The 21672-nt window shown below is 39.3% G+C and overlaps 1 protein-coding gene across 1 annotated transcript in view; it reads right to left on the bottom strand.

Moving 5' to 3' along the window:
* PDE11A (phosphodiesterase 11A) overlaps positions 1-21672 on the bottom strand; it is a 614587-nt gene that overhangs the window by 216605 nt on the left and 376310 nt on the right. Inside the window, exons 7-10 of the mRNA XM_077272627.1 lie at positions 14864-14939; positions 9019-9086; positions 6117-6209; positions 1217-1267 (exon numbers count right to left, since the gene is read on the bottom strand). Coding sequence (XP_077128742.1) covers positions 1217-1267; positions 6117-6209; positions 9019-9086; positions 14864-14939 — 288 coding nt within the window. The remainder of the gene's footprint in view (positions 1-1216; positions 1268-6116; positions 6210-9018; positions 9087-14863; positions 14940-21672) is intronic.

The following is a 21672-nucleotide window of genomic DNA, read 5'->3' as shown; positions in this document are numbered from 1 at the left end:
TAATAATAATAATCCAACAATAATAATTATTAGTAATATAAATATTGTTGTTAGTATGATAACTACTGGAAGTATTATAATAATAATTATTATTGATCTTATTATAATTATTATTATTACTATTGCTATTGTCACTATGAGTACAATGACTAATAATATTATCACAAAATGCAGTCCATTTATACTGAATCAATTAAACTCTCTATTGTACAATAATATTTCATTTTGACAAAACTTTTCTTCTTTTTCTCTTGTTAGCGAAGCCTTTTCTGCATTTTTCATAAATCTAGTTAAACTGTCATGCATAGTAAAACTGAATAATTTTATTCCCGGTTCTCCGTTTACTGACGGCGCAGTAGAGATTAAGAATTGCCTGCAGATAAGCCGAAAGCATAGAGATAACTAGATGCAATCTTAGGTTAAAATTGCTCTGCTTTTTCATGAATAGTTCAAGGAAAGAACAAGAAAGAAGAGCAAATAAAAAAGAAAAGAAACAGAACAGAAACTTTACAGGGATACAAGATGTACATGTGTAATATTTTGTATTCTGTAAGAAATAATAAGGCAGATTTACTAACCTAAATGTTCCACAATTTTAGCTAAATCTGAGCCAAAAAACTGTCTTATATACAGACAAAACCGCATCCAATATGGTGGTGTAAACTTAGACAAGATAGGCCAAATGTATGAACCAGCATGAGCCACTATGATAAATTTGGCCCTTTTGAAGCCTCTGTGGTTAAGTTTGAGCTGCCTAACAGTTTGAATGTTCTAGATCAGAGGTGTCAAACGGCATTCCTCGAGGGCCGCCAACAGGTTATGCTTTCAGGATTTCCTTAGCATTCCACAAGGTGCTGGAATCATTCTGTGCAGGTGATTAAATTATCACCTGTGCAATACAAGGAAATCCTGAAAACATGACCTGTTGGCGGCCCTCGAGGAATGCAGTTTGACACCTCTGTTCTAGATTATGTTACATTGTCCAGCTAAAAAGATGGACACCACCAGTACAGAGGCTAAAGTTTGATATTTTGGATTCCATTTTCATCATTGAAATCAGTGGTTTTTGGAGAGCCAGACAAAAGCCCCAGACGAGAGTCATAAATGAGGACACAAATGTGATGTGACCCCAGCCGTATGCTCGCACCACTATGCTTCCGACTATTCGCTGTAGCATGTAGAAGCAGAAAAACAATTGGAAACATGTATGCCTTACCTTAAATTTATCAACTTCAGCTTTCGAACAAGTTGCATGATAGGAAAGGACCTGTGTAAAGAGAAGTTAGAAGTTTTAGAAATAAATCAACTACTTGGCACACTTTGCAATAGCTTAAAAGGAAATAACCACTACAATGACAACCCTTCTCAAATACTATATTTCCCCATGTAAACTAAAAGTATCCTATAGTCTCCCCTCACACGTCACTATTCCAGAGATGTCGGCGCTGGGTCTTTCATTGGTTACCTACAGTAGCATGGTTATGTCACTTGAGCACTGCGGCCAATCAGCGGCTGCTATATAGCACTCTCACTTCCCTCGGATGAACCTAAAACAAGTGAGAGTGCAGCAACCCAATAGCAGCCACTTATAGGCTGCAGTACTCACATAGCATGATAACGTCAGGCAAGCCCTGGGAGACCCCATACCAACATAGCTGCAATGGCCACAATACAGGAAGCGAGTATAGGGTATTTTACATGGGGGAATATAGTATTTAAGAAGGGGTTGTCTAAAGAAAGTGAGAGTTCAGTAGCTCAATAGCAGCTGCTGATTGGCTGCAGTGCTCACATAGCATGACAATGTAAGGCAAGCCCCTGGAGACAGGGTGATAGTATACCTGGAATGGTGACAGTACAGTAGGTGAGTATAGGGTACTTTTATATTACATGGGGGGAATATAAAGTATCTAAGAAGAGGTTGTCCAAATTACACAATACATGCTTTTATGTAACAATCCATACATTTGAGTTTTTTTATGCATATTCAACACTTGTGTTACCCTTGTAAGTCCATATAAAAAGTTTATATGGGCCAGAAGCACTTGTAGCCATAAATGATGAGGTCCTATAGTTTTACCCAAGATAGTCAACCCAACAAATCAATGTTGCCCCCTTTTACATTGAAAACACAAGGCTGGAGCTAGTTCAGATCATGGTTATTTTGTAATTTATGTGACTATATATTCAGTACGGGTAAGGGCATTTGGGGCATCGAGAAGGGAAGATGCTGACACTTGTTTGATCCATGCATGAATTCTTCAATTTTTTTTATTTCCAAACTATTTATTGCCTATGGAAATTGAAATCCATCACAAGTCTGCACCACCCAATAGAAAAGGTGATGGAACCAACCTTGGCTAGATCCCTTCTCCTAGAAGCTACTCTTGTCTTTGCTTTGCTTTGTAGATTTTTTTTATGTTGGGTTATATGGCTTTATTATTAATATAATATAGAAAATGACACCTTACCTTCACAGGTGAATTCCTGTGAGTTAATTAGTAAGAATAGCACCCTCTCGTATAATGTTCCCTGTACATGAAACTCACTATTGGTCATTTAGACACACATAACAGGAGGCTTTTCTTTTCTCCTGTAATAGGGCTATTAGGATTATGTCAAGGAATCAGGTTCTATTTCAACAGGAACATTTTTATAATGATCACCTGTCATCCTTTTAAAACATATTCTATTAAGTTAAAAGTCACTTTGTAAAATTCAGATAATTACTACTTCTTTTCTGTGTCTGTTCTATAAATTCAGTTCCGTAATAGAAACTGTGCCGTTTTCGTGGTTGCCCAGGGCTAAAGATAAACTTTAATGTGATATGAGACAGTTGGGTGTTAAAAGAATAATCATCGTCCTTTATTAGCCTTCCAGACTGATGGAATCCCTTAGGAAATACGAAGATTGAACATGTATGCCCAAAATGTAGGATGCAATAGTGAAATGTTAGCTAATGAATTTACTTGCCAATACATAATAAAAACCATTAATATGCACACGTCCATACTGACCCATCACTCCTGGCTAATAGGCAGGTAGACATACTTTATTTTATAGACGCTAAGGAAATCTTAACGAGGTTGTCCAGGCTCGGGGTTCAAGTCTGCAGTTACTGTATGTAACTACAGACTTGTGAATCCTCATAGCATGCAGTGTGCACACTGTCAGGATTCTCCGGTAGCGGTAAAGGGACCGGGTGAGCATGTGACCACAAGTATGTGATTTACATACATGCGGTCACGTGCCGACTAGACGTGTGTGACCTTGCTCAAGTAGTCAGAATGTTTCTAGACATATGCAAATCACATACTTGCAGCACATGACTGCCCACTTCCAGCAATGAAGAATCCTGATAGTGCGCACTGTGCATGCTGTGAGGATTCACTAGCTTGCATTCTCAAAGAGTTGCTGCAGAGTTGGGCCCCAAGCCTGGACAACCTCTTTAAATGTGGCCCTCTACAAAGAATGATTGGTGATTTGGACAGTCATTTCATTAGCGTTTTCTCCATCAACCGTTGGGAGATTTACTAATCTTGCCTACTATTAAGAGCTGATGTAGGCTAGGCAATCTGAAAATGCAGAATAATCTCTCATTCTTGAAACACCCACATAAATTTGTGGGAATGTGCACTGATTGAAAATTGTAACTGAAAATTCTTTCTTTGAGATGGTATCTATAAGTTCATGGCAAGGCACAATGACATCGGGACATATCTACATTAAGTCCATGAACATATACTGTGACTTAAAACTGCAATTCTTCAAACATGTTCTAAAAATTAAGACCTGTTGATTTAGATCTTTGGTCTTCAAGTATGCAAAAGTCCAGATAGTAATTTAGAAGTCTTATAATATAGTCTTCCACAAAAATGTGCAAAAATGACGTATGAGAAAATGTGATAGCAAAAGATCTACAAATTAACCATCTAACTGAAGGGAGAAAGTGTTTCCGAAAATAGAAGGTTATAAAAGTCATACAACTTTACCATTATATTACCTTTCATCCCCTGAAGAGGCCTAAATCAGCGAAACAAAATTTATAATACTTTTTAACATCTCATGACAGCAACTAAGGACAGAAAGCAGGCCCATAGAATGTTGCTACACTTATTTGTGTACTAAACAACATGGAATCTTGGTTATACAGTATATTGCAAGCAAATCTATGTCTTTGAGCCCTGTCTGATGAAGTAGTCTCAAAACCACTGAGGAAGAGAAATCTAGCAATTATAGCAGAATGGAAGAATATTTGCATTAAATGGAGAAAGTACTTTTACTGTGGTCGTTTCTCTCCATATCTGGATTTAAAGTTTGCTCTTTTATTATTAATACAAGTTATATTTTTAAATCACTATTCCATTTAGAATTGGCTAAAACAAAAGCATTACAATAATAATGGACATTGCAAGAAAAAAGTGTTTTTATGATCAATAAAGCACAAAAGGGATAAGTGAAGATAAAGTGGGATCTTGTGATCAACATCAGAGAAAATATTTCTGGCTTATTCTTGTGCTTGAATAATTATGTAAGGTTAACGTGTTTTATCTTTCCTGATTTTGTTCTTTAAAATGTGCATTTCTACCTTTTATAGTAAGGTTGTAAATATCCTATAATGAAAAGTTATTATGCAACACTCATGGATCGAAAGCATTACAATTTATTTATTGGCTTCCATTTTACCCACAGCTTTTCATAAAAGTAGAGTAATTTCAACATATGAAGGTTTCATCAAAGAAACTGCAAAACATTGACTGCAAAAAGTCAATTTCAATCTTATTACCTCAGCACCACTGAGTTTTTCCCACAGTACTAGCAGGGATGTCACCGAGGTCACGCCAGTTCAGCCAGGCTGGGAACGGAGCCTCAGTGACCGGAGGTAACCTTGATGATGTCACCACCAGTCACTGAGGCTTCGCTTGCAGCAGTTCAGTCACCAGTGTTCTCAGCTTGGCGGTGGTATTTTGGCACCATCCAGGTTGAAAACTGTTTTTTTTCCCCAGACATGGATTACGGCGTGGGACAGAATGACGGAGAGGTGAGAGATATTGTTGTTTTTTATTCTTGGTTTATTACAGGAGAACGAGGGCTTCGGTGGAATAGGTGTTTGGTGAGTATAACTGTGTCTGTTATTTTTAAATAAAAAAGGAAAACTGTGTTTTGCTTTATTTCTAATAAAGGACTTTATTCTGGCTGTGTCTTTATTTACAATGCAACTGTAGGAATAGTAATGGATAGGTGTCTTACAGACGCCTCTCCATTACTAAGCCATGGGCTTGATGTCACCTGACAATACAAAGGTGACATCAACCCTACAAATATGAACCCAACTTGCCACCACTACAGGGCAAGTGGGGAGAGCTGGGCAAAGCACCAGAATTGGCGCATCTAATATATGTGCCTTTTCCATGGCTCCTTACCAGCCTGAGAATACCAGCCCCCAGCTGTCTGCTTTAGCATGGCTGGTTGTCAAAAATGGAGGGAACCTCACGCCGTTTTCTTTAATTATTTATTTAAATAATTAAAAAATACGGCGTGGGGACCCCTCTATTCTTGATAACCAGCCTTGCTGAAGCTGACAGCTGAGAGTTGCAGCCCCCAGCTGTGAGTATTGCCTGGCTGGTTAGCAGAAATACAGGGGAACCCACGCCGGGGTTTAATTTTAAATTATTTATTTACAGTGCAGGGGCGGCTGATGAACACTCCCATCTGCCGCGCCTGCTCTCGCTGTTATTAGTGGCAGCAGGTGTCGGATGATGGGAGCAGTTGTCCCATCAGCTGACTCTGGTGACCGAAGTTAAACTTTATACCTCCGCTCACAGCTAAGCGCTCACGCTGTCTTTTGACAGCATGGGAACCGCGGCTCTCTGACTGGCTGGGATGGTTTCACTGACGATCAGAAGCGGTGTTTGCACATGACAGCGCAGCAAACGCTGGATATTCGACCCCCCAATTCAAGTGAATGGGGTCCGGGTTCAGGTCTGGGTACTGTTCTGGTACTCGAACCCGAACTTTTTGTAACTGTTCAGCCAAACTCGCCTGACCCAAACATACAGGTATCCACCCATCTCTAATGAAGAGTACTTTCACATACAAACTTAAAAACATCTACTTACATCTAGAGCCACTGATTGCTTTGCCCATGACTTCTTTACTTGATCGTACATTATCGTGTTGTTAATTCCAAGTCCGCAGAAGATAACAAAAGCCTAAACCAACACAAGAGGTAACGAAACAGTGAATAATAAGTAGATTACAGGACAATTTAGAACTCACATCCTGAAAATATTTTGGGAGATTTACTATTGTAGCCCAAACATTTTAGACATATTTATTACTTGCACCACAAAAAAACAGTTGTTGGCTTCTTCCTAGACACTTTGCAAAGGTGTCAAGAAAAGAAGCCACAACTTAGACAGGGTATAAAATGCGCTTCTCCGTGCTCCATGGAGTAAGTTTGTAGCGTAAGGTACACCATATTTCTTCAATTAGATGAGCACCCTATCCTGCCCCCATCCCAGCCTGGCTCAGCCTATTTTGGCAGAGCTGGCCCATACTGGTGTGAAAACGCAAAATATTGAAAATTTTTTTACAAACTTGCAAACTTTTTCAACTTTTTAAAGTGAATAGGATGAATAGTCTTTAAGTGTTACGTGAGCCAGAGATGCAACAGTCCATCAAACTGCATGTGTCACTATGATACGGGTGGTGCATCTTCTGACTGCCTCATTTATGCTTATGCTTTGTAAAACTAAGTGTTACAAACCTGTCCCGGTCTCCACTTCCTTCCCCTGGGTCTGCTGCCCTCTGTTTGCTCCACATCAGTTTTTGCAAGTGGAGCTGTGACATAATTTCCCGGAGCCAATTTGAGGCCCATTAAGATACTCACCTGTGTCTTCGGATAGTCCCATGCTTGGTATGCTCCACCATCTATGCTTTTGTGCTTGTGCTTGCATTCATCTCTACTGGGTTCGACTTCATCCGTCCTGCTAATCCTGAGTTTGCTGTGTTTGCCAAGTCATCTCTGTTCACATTCCTTCCCCTTTGCTGCATTGAGGATTGGGGTCTGTGTGCCCACCCCGACTAGAGGCTTCGAAAATTCACCTTACCAAGCAAGGCTTAGACTTAGGCAGCATCTGCCCCATTTTATCTTTGTACTGTATAACTATTGTGAGATAGCGCTCCCTGAGTGTGTTCGGGGACACTCGCTTGGCAACAGGATTAAAGCACTCAGGCACGATTTCTCACATAAACAGTCTATTCCAGTTTATTTAGATTCATAAACCGCACCATGAACAGTTCATTATATACATCAGTGGAACATAATAACCACTAACAGTCTGTTGCAATGGCAGAAACTTGTCTGCCCGCAACCCCTTTATCTGGAGTTACCTTACAGAAGATCCTGCTCCACACACAGTCTTGTCAGTCCTGATTCCCAGGGAAGCTGCCTAACTGGGATCACCATCCTTGTGACCAGGACACTCCAGACAGTCCAGACCTGCAGTAGGAACAGTAGCTTCCCCAACGCAGTGCCGTCACAGACTCTGCACATACGGCCTCTCCATGAGCTATTCAGGAAGACCAGTCCCAGGAACTTCCAACACACAGGCCTTCAGTCCATGGCCACACCATGTGCTTCCAGGAATCCAGTCCACTCCAGGACATTCCAACACACAGGCCATTCAGGACCTCACACTCTGACCATTAAGGTACATACTCTCTGAACCATGCGACCAAACCCTGGTCACATTATGTAGCTGTAACCCCCCATAGGTGGAAGGTGTGTGTTTAGTCAGTCCCGCCCAGCTCTCTGACTAACCCTGTAAGCCTCCCTTTAAAGCTACAAACACTTGTGGAACTACAGGTCCCGGAACAACATTACTTCAAGCTTACAGCGCAGAGAATCTCCTCCGCGACACATACCGGCCATTTACAATAATGCCGGATGTTATCTCACCATCATAGTTATGCCCGCAACTGCCATGCATTCCCATGGCCTCAATATGCCTCTGTGCATATTCTGAGAACATGCAGCGCCCCCTAGCTGTAACAGGGGTCACTGCATCACACTATGTATAAATATAACATTTTTATTCCAAAATCCAAATTTTCTATTATATTTCCTGTAGTACAGAATATCCATATTCTTTAAGGGAGTATATGTGCACAGAATGACAGTTCAGACCATGCATAAGCACTCGGTGAACCCTTGGTTTGGGCAAACAGTTCATTGCACCTTCCCACCTACCTTTTTTCCATCTATTTCGGCCCTTCTCTGGTATCTGTAAAATCAGAACTACTGTCAATCAAGGTGATATAAGGCAGAGATAATTGCAAGAAAAGTAGGTGGGACAATGCACTGAACTACTCAGCTTTACCAAGAGTACACACAGCGACAGGGCATTTTATGCAGTCAGAGTCACTTTCCAAGATTTGCATAGCTTGACCCTTGGATGGATGCAAAAGAGGATCTTCTGGTGGCTCGAGTCTCAGAAATGATAATGAGGGCAATCTCAGCCATCAATCAACCTGATACGTTTGGATTAATCATATTAAACACCACTTTAAGGATTGCATAAGTTGTGTGTGTGCCCATGTAGGGGTGCAAAGTATACTGCTATGAACACACATAGGGACACAATATATACGTAAAGATTTATGAATTAACCACAGTGTTTGATTGGATTTCACTTTTATATACAACTTCAATGTTATTTGAAAGTCTGAAGACTGTTGTGTATAAAATCGAATCTCTGTATTATCAATCTCTGTTGTGCCATTGACCATTGACCCTTTGGCAGTTAGATGGAGTCTGGAGACTTTAAGGCCAAGCAGAGAGGATATCAGTAGATCATTAACTTCATGTGTTTTACCACACAGTGAAACGATCTTATAATTACTGTTCTTAAAGCTTTTCATGCATTTGGCTTTCAACTGCAGCCAAAAACTGTGCAAATGTTTCCATGGTCTCACATACACTGTAAAAATTGCTGCTTACGCCAGGCTCTTTCTCACCTCAAATAGTCTTTGATCAGCATCATCAAATGGCTTTCCATCCAATCTGTTCAATACTTGTGCTACGCCTGAAAATACACATAAATTGTTAAAGTCAAATTCCTACAAACAAACATATCCAGTAGCTTTTAGGTTTTGCACTGCTGGTGCTACGCAGTCACATAAGACTATCTGCAACTGTATGTTGGACAATGGTAGACTTCAAGGTTACAGGGAACTTGCCTTCAGATTCATGACGCCTGAACTACGAGCATGATTACAGACAGATATGTTTTATTCTGGGGTGCTATGGTTTTCCACTCTGAACATACTTTGAAAAGAGGACTGTCGGTCTCAGATGACTAGTCCGAGGGGGATCTCCGGCCGGCTTCTCCTTGCCCTGATTTATTTGACTGATAGGTCTTTCCCTATGTGTATAGCAAAGAAACTCGGCACTCAAATTAACGTGATCAAGTGAGGTTTTAATGGTGTCCACAAGGTAGTAACAGAAACGTTTCGGTCCTGATAATGGACCTTCATCAGTCACTACAAAACAATAATGATGAAATAAAACAAATAAACAAAGTATATGCAAACAAAAAATGGACAGACAGATATAAATATATAATATGGAGCATGCTATCTAACAAGAAATTTAGACCAGAGGATACGTGAAGACAGCATTTGAATAATTCATAGTGGCGTAGAGAGTGAAAAAACGTACCCGTTATAGTATATGTAGAGATATGGGTGGACCCATGAGATCACTTATTGCTAGAGGTAATCTGTAAACAGGAGAAAAACAATTGGTGGCAGTGGAAGCAGATGATGTGGCGAGATGATATATTGTGCAAGCATACCAGGCTATAACTGAGACTGCTGCCCATTTAAGAGGACATATGGCCAATAAGACGGTTATTGAATCTGAAAATAGGGATAGAAAAATTCTTTGGCAAAGACAAAAACCGTATAGCGGGAGTATTATATAGTGAAGGCATGGCAGGCAAGCCGTTTCTGGCCGTGAAAGAGTTAATATGGGAATAAAGTTTAATAAAACATTGGTATTGGTGTGTTTTATTAAACGTTATTCCCATATTAACTCTTTCACGGCCAGAAACTGCTTGCCTGCTATGCCTTCACTATATAATACTCCCGCTATACGTTTTTTGTCTTTGCCAAAGAATTTTTCTATCCCTATTTTCAGATTCAATAACCGTCTTATTGGCCATATGTCCTCTTAAATGGGCAGCAGTCTCAGTTATAGCCTGGTATGCTTCCACAATATATCATCTCGCCACATCATCTGCTTCCACTGCCACCAATTGTTTTTCTCCTGTTTACAGATTACCTCTAGCAATAAGTGATCTCATGGGTCCACCCATATCTCTACATATACTATAACGGGTACGTTTTTTCACTCTCTACGCCACTATGAATTATTCAAATGCTGTCTTCACGTATCCTCTGGTCTAAATTTCTTGTTAGATAGCATGCTCCATATTATATATTTAGATCTGTCTGACCATTTTTTATTTGTATATACTTTGTTTATTTGCTTTATTTCATTATTATTGTTTTGTAGTGACTGATGAAGGTCCATTATCAGGACCGAAACGTTTCTGTTACTACCTTGTGGACGCCATTAAAACCTCACTTGATCACGTTGAGTGCCGAGTTTCTTTGCTATATATCTTACCGTGTGGGAACCTACTCTGGCACCTCCCTTAAACGGCTGTGCACACGCTTATTTATTCTCCCTATGTGTAGACATAGGAAAAGGTCTGACGGTTGGGACAGAGAGAAGCCGGCTGGAGACCCATCTCAGACTAGTCAGCCAAGACACATAGTCCCTCAACGGCCTTTCAAATTATGATCAGTCTGAAAAGTCATAGCACTTCAGAATAAGACACACCTGGCTGCAATCATCCTCAAAGAACAGGCAACATGAATCTGAAGACAGGATCTGTTTAGGACTACCATATTTTCGGTCTGAGTGCGATATGAGAAAACACTGTATCATACTCGGACCAATGTTATTCTATGGGACTCTGCATATGCCCGATTTTTTCCTAGGACAGTCTATCTGAGGGAAAAACGTTGCACGCATAATTTGCATCTGATATTTGGATCACACTCGGCCATGCAAGCCAATGAGTCAGTGGAAAAAATCGGACTGCACTCGGATGACATCTAGATGTGGCCTGATTTTCTCGGACTGACAGAATGGAGAAGATGGAGATTTTTTTTCCATCTTCCTCTCATCCAAGAAACTGGATCACACTGTGATCACACTCTGATGAAACTCTGATCAAGGTGTGATTAGAATAATCGACCCGATTCTCTTGGATAAGAGAAAATACAGTGGTGTGACCCCAGCCTAAAGGTCTTCTATTTGAAACAGCTGTTTGAGTTTGTACTTGTCAGTACATTGTATATCAAAACTTATTTTAATATTCATACTATGATTAGAGCAGAGGCTACAGGAATATATAAGCAGGGCGAGCATGCTTGGATGGTTTCACATCGCTGAAAGACTCTTACAGAATATGCAAGCATGCTGAAATATCATTCTACGCATTTCCTCCATGGCTATCCTCAGGAGGAGAAAAAGGGACCACAGACATCCTTTCCCACCAGCTGGTGAAGGTCCAAGCAATTTGACTGCCACCAATCTACCATCCTGTTATGCTTAGCATAAATAAGTACACTCATTATCTCACTGAACGTAAGAACAATTTCCAAAATTTTGACCAGACTGACTGTCATAGAACAATTTTTGAATCCGGAACATTAAAGTAGGGTTACTAATATAACATTCATTACAAAATCTTCAAATTGGTTGCTGAAAAAATGAATACACCCCTCATCAAAAAATACTACATCTAGTATTTTGTATGACCTCAATGATTTTTAAGGACAGCACCAGTTTTCAGGGCGTGGAATACAAGATGGCATCATAATGTAACATCTTTTTCCATTTTTCAAGAGCAACCTCTTTTAGAGTATGGATGCTGGATGGAGAGTGATGACAACTTGTCTCTTCAGAATTCCCCATAAGTGTTCAGTTCAGATCAGGAGACACTTGGCCACTAAACCACTTTCACCCTATTCTTCTGCAGAACTGTAACAGTGGCCTTAGATATGTGTTTTGGATCATTAACATGTTGGAAAAGTGCACATCTACAAAGGGCAAGGAGTGATGGTAGCATCTTCTCTTTCAATATAGAACAGTATATCTATTTATTCATGATACCATGAATGCAATGTAGCTCCCTGACACCAGCAGCACGCATGGAGCCTCACATAAGGATACTGCCACCACCATGTTTTACTGTAGGCACCATGCATTTTTCTTTCTATTGCTCACCTTTGCAACACCATAAAGTTTTGAAGTGATCAGTTCCAGAAAACATTTATGTTATTTTCCTCACTTCAGAGTATGGAGTCCTAGTAGTCTTCATGTTTTCCAGCATGGGCCCGGGATAATTGTAGGTGGGCTTTTGTGTATGGGATTTAGCAGAGGCTTCCTTCATGGCCGACACCCATGTATGCCAATCCTCTACAGTGTACTCTGTATTGTTTCATGGGAGGCACTCGCCCTGGTGTGGTTTTCTACTTTAGGTATCTGCAGTGAACTTGCATGTCGATTTTCTTCAACACTTCTCATCAGAAGATACTGTTGTTTAGGTGTCAACTTTGTGGTTGGCCTGGATGTCTCTGTGAGATGGTTGTAGTTCCCTCTTTGTTAAATTTTTATATAATTTTTGCTACAGAATTCTGACTCATATGTAAAGTGTTGCTGAACTCTTGGTAGCCTTTTTGTGTAAAAAAATTATTTTGTTTCTCAGGTCTTGTGACATTTCTCTTCCATGTGCTGCCATTGCTGACATCATGACATGGCAAGGAGTTCTCTTTGTTAAGTAACACCCTTTTATAGTCAACTGTCTCCTGTTTAATGAATAATTAGACTTGTGGTTGAATTCATGTTAATTAGAATTTTGAAAACTTTAGCTTTGCTTCTAAGACTTTCATTGTGGTGTACTCATCTTTGCAACACGGTCTTGAATTAATTTGTTAGGAAAATTACTTTTTATGTGTGCAAGATAACAAATCTTGTTTGCAATCAATGGCCCACATTTGGGGGAGTATTTTGTAGTATGGTTTCAACAGAAAATGTTGATTCTGAAAGGAAACAAGGTTTTCTGACAAATCTGTTGGGGGTGTACTCATTTATGTTAAGCACTGTACCTGTCAAAAACTAGATGTACTATAGCAAAGTGAAACTTGTAAATAATTAAGTTGGCAACAGACTGTGTGGTCATCAGTTTAAGAAGGATCTTTCATCAGTCTGAGCAAGTTAAACTTGCCACATCATGGATTAGTGGCTGCAGAGTTGAGTTAAAGGTCGCGTTTATGTTTTTTATGCTTTAACTTGTCATCTCTGTTGCGGACATATTAGATTGCAAAGTTTTTTTGCAAATTTCTCTAAGACCAGGGGGTCACTGTCAGATTAGTTTCTGGGGGTGGCTACTTTTTCCCATGCATGATGTTGACCAATCATAAGCAGGAGGTGTCATACAGGTTGGAAAAAAAGAATGGAGAATGTCACACTCGGCTTTGTCTGTGGGAGATATGTAATGACACACGGGACTATTCTCCTCACTGATCTGTGCTATGCGTCATTACATGCCGAGACTTACATTATCTGGTGGCATGTTCTTTTTCCCCCTGTATGATGCCACCTGCTTATGAGTGGTCAATATTACAGAGGAAAAAGTCAATGCCTCTAGAGACGAATCTGTGCTATGATTGTTCTAAGTGAAAATTTGAATTTAAACTTTATACGCCAATATTTCCACAATAAAGAGGAGAAAGTAAAAATAAAAACTACATTTTATTCAGCTTTGCAGCCACTACTCTATAATGTGGCCAATTTAACATGTCAAAACTGGTGAAAGGTACTTTTTAAATTTTGACAATTTTTTCATTATACTTCAGAGGTAATCACTCTATTTCTTTAGTACAGAGCATTAATCCTGTCTCTCCAGACACAAAAAAAAAAAATCTGTCAACAGATTTTAAAACACAAACTGCATACACTATTAAAATAGACCTCTTAGTTCCAATGAGGCTGATGTGATTACTTTTGAGAATCCATGTAAGAATGGCTTTTTAATCATTTTATCAAGAAGGCCATTTAATGAGTCCAGTTATAGCTGAAGTCATAAAATGGACATTTCAATATCAGGCAGGAAAACGTTAAAAAAAATGGATTAAACAGCCTTTCTGAAACACATTTTCAAAATATATACACCAGTATCATCAGGTCTAAGTGATGTATTTAATTATGTATGCAGTTTGCATTGTGAAATCTGGCGACAGATCCCTTTTTAAAGTGCTATGTGGACAACACGGGATTTAAACTCTACGCTATGGTATTAATGTAGAACGCTGGTTAACTGATATAAATATATATATATATATATATATATATATATATATATATATATATATATACGTATTTGCTATATATTTCATAAACATAATAAATAATACAGAAACGTTTTAAGATAAAGTTGCAGTTCTATATAGAATCCTAAATAAGAAAATCACGATATACAGTAGCAATAAGTTCGGCTATACTGTATCTGTACTTGACCTTGCCATCTTAAAATATCAGCTAATATGTGCAATTACTGGCTGATTGTGTTACATTTCCATTTAATTCATTACAATGACTCATTTTTTACCAGGACGATTGAGTGCTAAGATTAATAAGCCCCTACTTTGACATTTATATATAAAGGAGATAAATGACCTGATGACGTAAATGGTTACAGATCCTCCTCTCGTCTAGACCACTTACCGATTATCTGATGGTTACTGTTCCATATAGGAACACACAGCACAGATCTGATGTGAAACCCGGAGAACTGGTCAGCCTAAGACACAACGCGAAAAGGAAGACGTGAGCAGACAGCAACGTTCTCATCTTCACTTTCTAGAAACATTTCATATCACACACAAGACCTTGTGAGATGCAGCCGGTATTAGCGGGAACGCGTCATTCTTTTGTGTAGTGACTCATTCTCTGCCTCTTATCTGGCGCTACAAGAGCCCGATTCACCAGACATGAAAAATCTCTAATTTAAACAATTAGATACAAGAAGGGGATGCGGCAGTGTTGGATCTAGGCAGTCTGGCCCCTTCTTAATTTTTTTTTTTTTTTACAATTTATTTCTATTTCCAGTTTAGGAAAGTGACACTTCTATCCATTAACATGTGTGATTTGTTTCTCTACTATTTATATATACTGTACCTGTCATATTTTAGCCTTAGGAAGAAATTATAAAAAGGAACTGGTAAATGATTTAGGCAATTTAAGGTCATATTCACACACTGAGTTATTACATTGGTGCATTTTTTAATGCAAATTAAGAGCTGTAAAAAGCTATGAGATTTCAGAAATCTCATGCGCATGATTGATTTCTTTTTTTCCTGATTGAATTGGAAAACTGCTGCGTTTTTTTTTAAACTGCGGCATGTCGATTCTTACGGCGTACTTGCAACGTTTTTTGCCAGAGAAAGCAATGAGAAGTGCAAAAACGCTGCAAAAAAACACAACCGTGCGTTTTTGATTAATAAAACTAACTTTATTAAACATGTACTGTGGATAAATGACACATGGAATCTGCACGAAGAAAAACACATCAAAAAAGTGCATCAAAAATGCAACAAAAAAGTGCATCAAAAATGCAACAAAAAAGTAGCAAAAAATGCAGCAAAACCTGCTTTTTGTAAGCAGCTTATTTACTGCCAAGAAAGCAAGTTTTGTTTGCAGATAAAAGCAGCATGTGAACATAGCCTAAAAACCCATACCTAGGTAATTTTTTTTTACTTGCCTAATGTTCCCAAACTGTAGAGCCTTGGGATGGGAAGTCACCTATCCAGCTATGGCTCCACTCCACGGCGACTTTTGGCGTTGCAATTTTAAGATTGTAAATGTAATGCTGCCCGTCACAACTAATGATTTTAAATGTGGTTGTGCAGAAATCAGAAAGGTTGCAATTTTTGTAACTTAGTAAAACAACATTGCAATCTTGTCCGGCCATGTAGCTCTAGCCTTAAAGGGACATTTTTCTTACTTAAATGCATAAATTTGGGGCTTAAAAACATTTTTGCAATTGGGTTTTGTTAAAAATTTCGCACCGTTTGCCTCCTATAGCGGCTGTACTTGTATTACACTGTCTGTTGCTGACTGCAGAGTGAGATAATGGAGTCGGCCACGTCATCTTTATTTTATCACATGTGTTGGGGAGATGATTTTGTGGCACTGACTATTATTTGGGTGTGACAGGTTCTCCTCCTGCTCTTGCTAGTGCAGTTCTGCGGTCCATTCAATGGCGGCTGTTGGAGGAGCATGTGACCAGACCTGTCCGCCAGTCTCCTCCAATAGAAAGGCAGTTTTCTCATGTAAGGTTTTCAATTGGACAAGGCCAATGGACAGGTGTGGTCACATGATCCTCCACCAGCAGCCATTGTATGGACTGGAGATCTGTGCAGGAAAGCTGCACTACAGACAACTACATGGGTGCAGACCTGCTCAATGCAAGTGTATTGAGCGAGGACAGACAAGTCTAGCTGGAATATGCCCAGAAGTATGCAAATCACATACTTGGACTCACATGACAGCCCGCCCTCCAGTGTCGACACTGGAGAATCCTCACAGCACACAGTGTGCGCAATGTGGGGATCCCAAAGTCTGCAGTCACATAAAGTGATTGCAGACTTGTAGCATAAGGCTGGATAACTCCACCAGTATGCAGTAAGCTCATTAGCTCCATCTAGTGGACGCTGATGAGGATTTGCAGCTCTGTATTAGAAAAACTGAGTTCTAAAATGATATAGTAAAAAAGGCTGAACCCATTCAGAGAAGAAAAATATTTTAAGGAAAAGTTCACAAAAAATCAATGTCACTGTCAGAAATGCATCACAAGCTAAACATATTTACTAACAGTTTTATTACTTTGTTATGTGAATGAGCAACCCATCGCAGCAGTTCTAAACTTTTAAGAGGAAAAATAGGTATGAGTTACTTTTTCCAAAAAATATCAATGGACAGATAAAAGTCACTTCTATTCCCTTTAAGCCTTCCTCTGTGCGTCAGTGTTTGCCAGCCACGGGATTTACATCTAAAATGAAGCTGTTGACATAATTTGCTCTGACATGTTTTCACAGACGAAACAAAATTCTAGGGGTATGTTTGTACCACAATGTTTTCTCTTGGAACATTCATTTCGTTGTATAATGAATATTTTACAAATAAGTAAAAAAATAAAATAAAACCCACACAGTTTGTATTTCAATCTATAAAACCTCTGTATGAAAGTTGCGCACATAAAATGCCCTCCGAGAAAATTTCAAACCAAACTTTAGGTCAAACTATCTATTAAGTCAGTCATTCACTTACTGTCATAATGTTGCTTCATAGATACAGTCCTTGGGGACATCGACAAACGCAAATGCGTAGAGCAAGACGATCTATGACCAGTTGAGTTGGGGCAAGAATACAATGTATATTTATACACTGCTGAATTATTTAGTAATTCTCCCATGTAAACAAGCAACTCATTTGTGATAAATTATATTTTATAGAGAAGCCAGTGCATAAGTAGAGAACTGGTAGCTCTGTACAGCCTTTGGATATCATAGTCTTGTTGCTTTTTGTAAGGTCTACTTGGTCTAGTGGCCTGACCCAACAACTTGCAAAGAATAAGTATTTTTGCTACTATAAGCTCTGATATGGGGGCGTCAAAACTTATAGCATACTGTTTGTACATTGAACTCACTAGTAAAACAGTATGTACCAAGTTCCTAAGCTTCCCCTAGTGATGGCGGCAATTTAATGGAGTTGTCCACTACTGGACTTATACTCTCCTCCGGTTTTACCGTTCCAGCGATATTGGCACTATCTCTCCCAGCGATCGCATAACTGTGTGACGTCATGCAAACCCTGCAGCCAATCAGTGTCCGCTTCACTCTCCCCGCCTTCAGACGTATCACATACGTCAGTAGAAAGAGAGACAGCAACAGCTCTCACTTCATTCCGAAATAAATCAATTTGTCCGAATGCGGGGAGAGTGAAGCGGCCATTGATAGGCGTCAGGGTTTACTGCTACACAATCACCGAAAGAGACAGTGCCAATGTGATAATGATGGACTGTTCTGCTGCTTTTCTACCCCTGATTAAAACAATCACGCTATTTCTGCAAGCGTTACGCGGTTTCCCTATGTAATGTGAATAGTGATGTGCGTCTTCTATATTGCATGGTGGTAATGTACAGCATATAACTAATGTAAAGTGTTAATGTACAATGTGAGTAGGTCATAGTGCTGGATAAGCACAGGGTTAGATTATGGATAAGATAAGTACTGTTTATATAGTAAGTGGTTTAGGTGAACACAAGATAAGGACAACAAGTTTTTTCTATAGGATAGGAAAGTATAGGATATAGTAATGGATAGAACCAGCCCAATGGGTGGGAACTAGTGTTAATAAGAGGTGGGCACTTCCTGGTAGTGTCAGGAGATAGAGAAGTGTAGTAGCAAGTTCAAGTCTAGTAGGCTGCTAGGGTCAGCATGTGTCTACCATTCGAGGCAGTGGGACGCCATACTAGTATCCCGCGTAAACTCCCCTGTCACACCCAGAGCCCAAGGTCTGACCTAGGGGCTGCTGGCACATTGTCTCCTTTAGTGTACAGAGAAAGATGGACAGGGACCCACCAAGATGGAAGGTAACAGTTCCCGGGTGCACTGCCGACCAGGAAGTGAGATCCCTGGGGCTAACAGTCAATGAGCAAAGGGATGCTCAAGGTAGAACAAATGGTGGGATGAAGATGTGCTGTGCAAAGAAAGTAAGGAACATGAAGTGCTGTGCCCTATCCCACGTGTTCCTGCCTGATGAACTTGGACTGACTAGTAAACCTTTGTTTGTTGAAATTAACTTTGGGTCCTCTGAGTTGTGTCTGGTGGCTCCAAAGATGGTGGACTAGAGACAGCAGAGGCCTGTGGCCTATAAATGAGTGTGATGCACCCCACACCTGACAGCATACTGGAACACTGTTATCCTGTAAAATGCAGGAGTGTAACAGACAGCAGCATAGTCATGACAACAGCTCTCGTGCAGTTTATACCGACACCACTGGGAAGGCACTGGCACCAGAGGTGAGTATAGGTGTTATTTTAAAAAGGGCATACATACAGATCGATAAAGGGTTGTCCCAGTTGTGGGCAACCCCTTTAACTTTATGTATATGCAGTGAACTTGGAGCCCACAATGATATAATGAAAAAAGCAGTATGGTGTTATACAATGGACATTTACTTTAAAGAAGTTCTCTGCATTGGACAATTTTTTTTTTTTTAGGCATTCAAAAATTAATTTTTCATGCAGAAATGGCTTTAGGAAGTTCTTTTTTTTTGGGGGGGGGAAGTTTTTGAGGTTTTCTTTTTCTTTTCTGAAATGTGTCCTGAAGAGTTTTTGGAAAAGTTTTTTTTTTTCCTGAAGCATTATTTTCATTCTTTAGATTTCACAGTGCTTAGTTTGGTGGTTTCATTAGGATCCACTTCAAAGAAGCGACATGCACTTCTTTTTCACCAGGCATTTTTCATATGGACAGCAAAGTATGTATTTTCGGAAGAAAGGATTTTCCAAGCATTTTTCCAACCTTTTTTTTCTAAGAATGAATCTGCTAAGATTGAGAATTGAGAAAGATGAGAATACTGAAGAAGAAAACTCCTGTATTAAATAAATCAGGGTCCCCTAATAGGATATATAAAATGGGTTTTCAAAATCAGGCAACCTATATTAAACCTACAGTCAATTGTGCATCTCGTTGGCCAACATATCTCTAGCTGGTGTCCAACAGGTTGGCTTATCAGGACAGTGACACAGTAGACTTTGTTAGATTTGTTAGATTGTTAGACTAAAAGGAACTGCAGTACAATCCTTAGGCTAGGGTGAGAAAAATCAGTCCGATTACGCTAATCACATTCTGATCTGACTCTGATTAGAGTGTGATCTGAGTGTCTTCTCTTTCCAGTCTCTCTGTGAATATCGGACCACATTCGAATGCGGTCTGATGTTTTCCATGGACCCATAGACATAAATGGGCGAGTGCCACCCGAGAAAAAAAATTGGACATGTGCATGGCCTCATCGAATAACATGGGACGAGTGCTATCTCTCAAATCCACGGAGAGCACTCATCCGAGTTATACGGTCATCCGCACGAGTTCTTATACTATATGAGTCCTGTGATTGATTATCTTGTCTATTTGACTTAAATTATCTCACAAACTGAAAAAAAGTCTAAGTATAATTTACACTTTGGTATTTGTAGCTTTTTAAGGTAAGTTTTAGTATCCTGGTACAAGGCCAGTAGAGAGAGATCTAATGACGACATAATGTACAGTAATAAGTGTGAAATAAGGATTAGGACTATGAGCACTTGTGAAAGTGGGTGCAGATTTCCTAGTGAATCAATGTTATTAGATTCTTTGGATTTCATGCACAAGAGAGACTCACAAAATTCACAATGAAAAGTCAACATTTTTCTGACTTAAATCCTGAAAATAATTACTGCCCTTTAAAGCGTTTGAGTTGCACATTCTTTTTTTCTTATGAAAGTGATGCAGAGCGACATATTGGCACTGGTTTAAGCAGTATGTGATACAGGGATGAGACAGCTGAATTAACTCCTTCAGAATTGAAGGGCTAACTTAGCATATCTTGAAGGGTAGCATCTCCAGCTCCAGAAAAATGTCATATGCTGTTTGGCTTCCTGACATTACCTTTGGGCAAAGTTTGATTACTACTGACATTCATTTTTTTCAGTTTCCCTTAAATTGCTCTTTTAGACCTTTGCAACATTTTGTTAATCAATGTAATGTAAAATCGTATGTCTTTTTTTTTTTTATCTATCCTAGCTTTTGAACAAGATTTGAATTTGTTTCTAGGTTCAAAACTGAACAAATCTTTTCATAAACTTAAAGCAGCACAACAAAAATGTTTGTTTTTTTGCCTATACAGTGAAGCATAGGTTATTATTAAAGAATATAAAGAATAGAGAGGCTCTTTTGTATGCCATGTGTAACTAGCATTTCTGTGCCACTTGTGGAATGTTTGCCAACATCTTCACTTCTGATATATACCTTTTGGCTTTTTTCGTTCCTATCTAATAGCAGCCAGTAATCCATCAGTGAGATAAAGTATCTGCCGCTTGACTCATACTGCACAGTCTTTGTATATCCTATGTGATGCAGCTTTAACCTGTCTATTTTGCCTCCTGCTTGTGATAAGTTTCTCCCTGACAGCTTTTAGCAGTGTGAAAGAGCACTTTATAGAAAATGCTGGAAATTCTACATACAGCACTTATAGATGTAGACAGGTAGTGTGAATGAGGGAAGGTCTATAACTGCAATTGTATGGAATCACTTGGTATCTCACTGGTATCTCAGAAATGTCGAATTATGAAAACTGTCTAAAAGAAAAACTGTTTTTTCCCATTGCAATCAACCATGATTTTCATTTTTAAGAGCAGAATACAAAATGAAAGCTTTATTGTGATTGATTACTATAGGGAACAAAGACAGTTTCTCTTTTAGACCATTATATA

This window comes from Ranitomeya variabilis, chromosome 7 (assembly GCF_051348905.1).
Source record: "Ranitomeya variabilis isolate aRanVar5 chromosome 7, aRanVar5.hap1, whole genome shotgun sequence".
Taxonomy (NCBI): domain Eukaryota; kingdom Metazoa; phylum Chordata; class Amphibia; order Anura; family Dendrobatidae; genus Ranitomeya; species Ranitomeya variabilis.
Note: the sequence above shows the minus strand (reverse complement) of the source record. Positions and strands in the feature narration are given on the sequence as shown.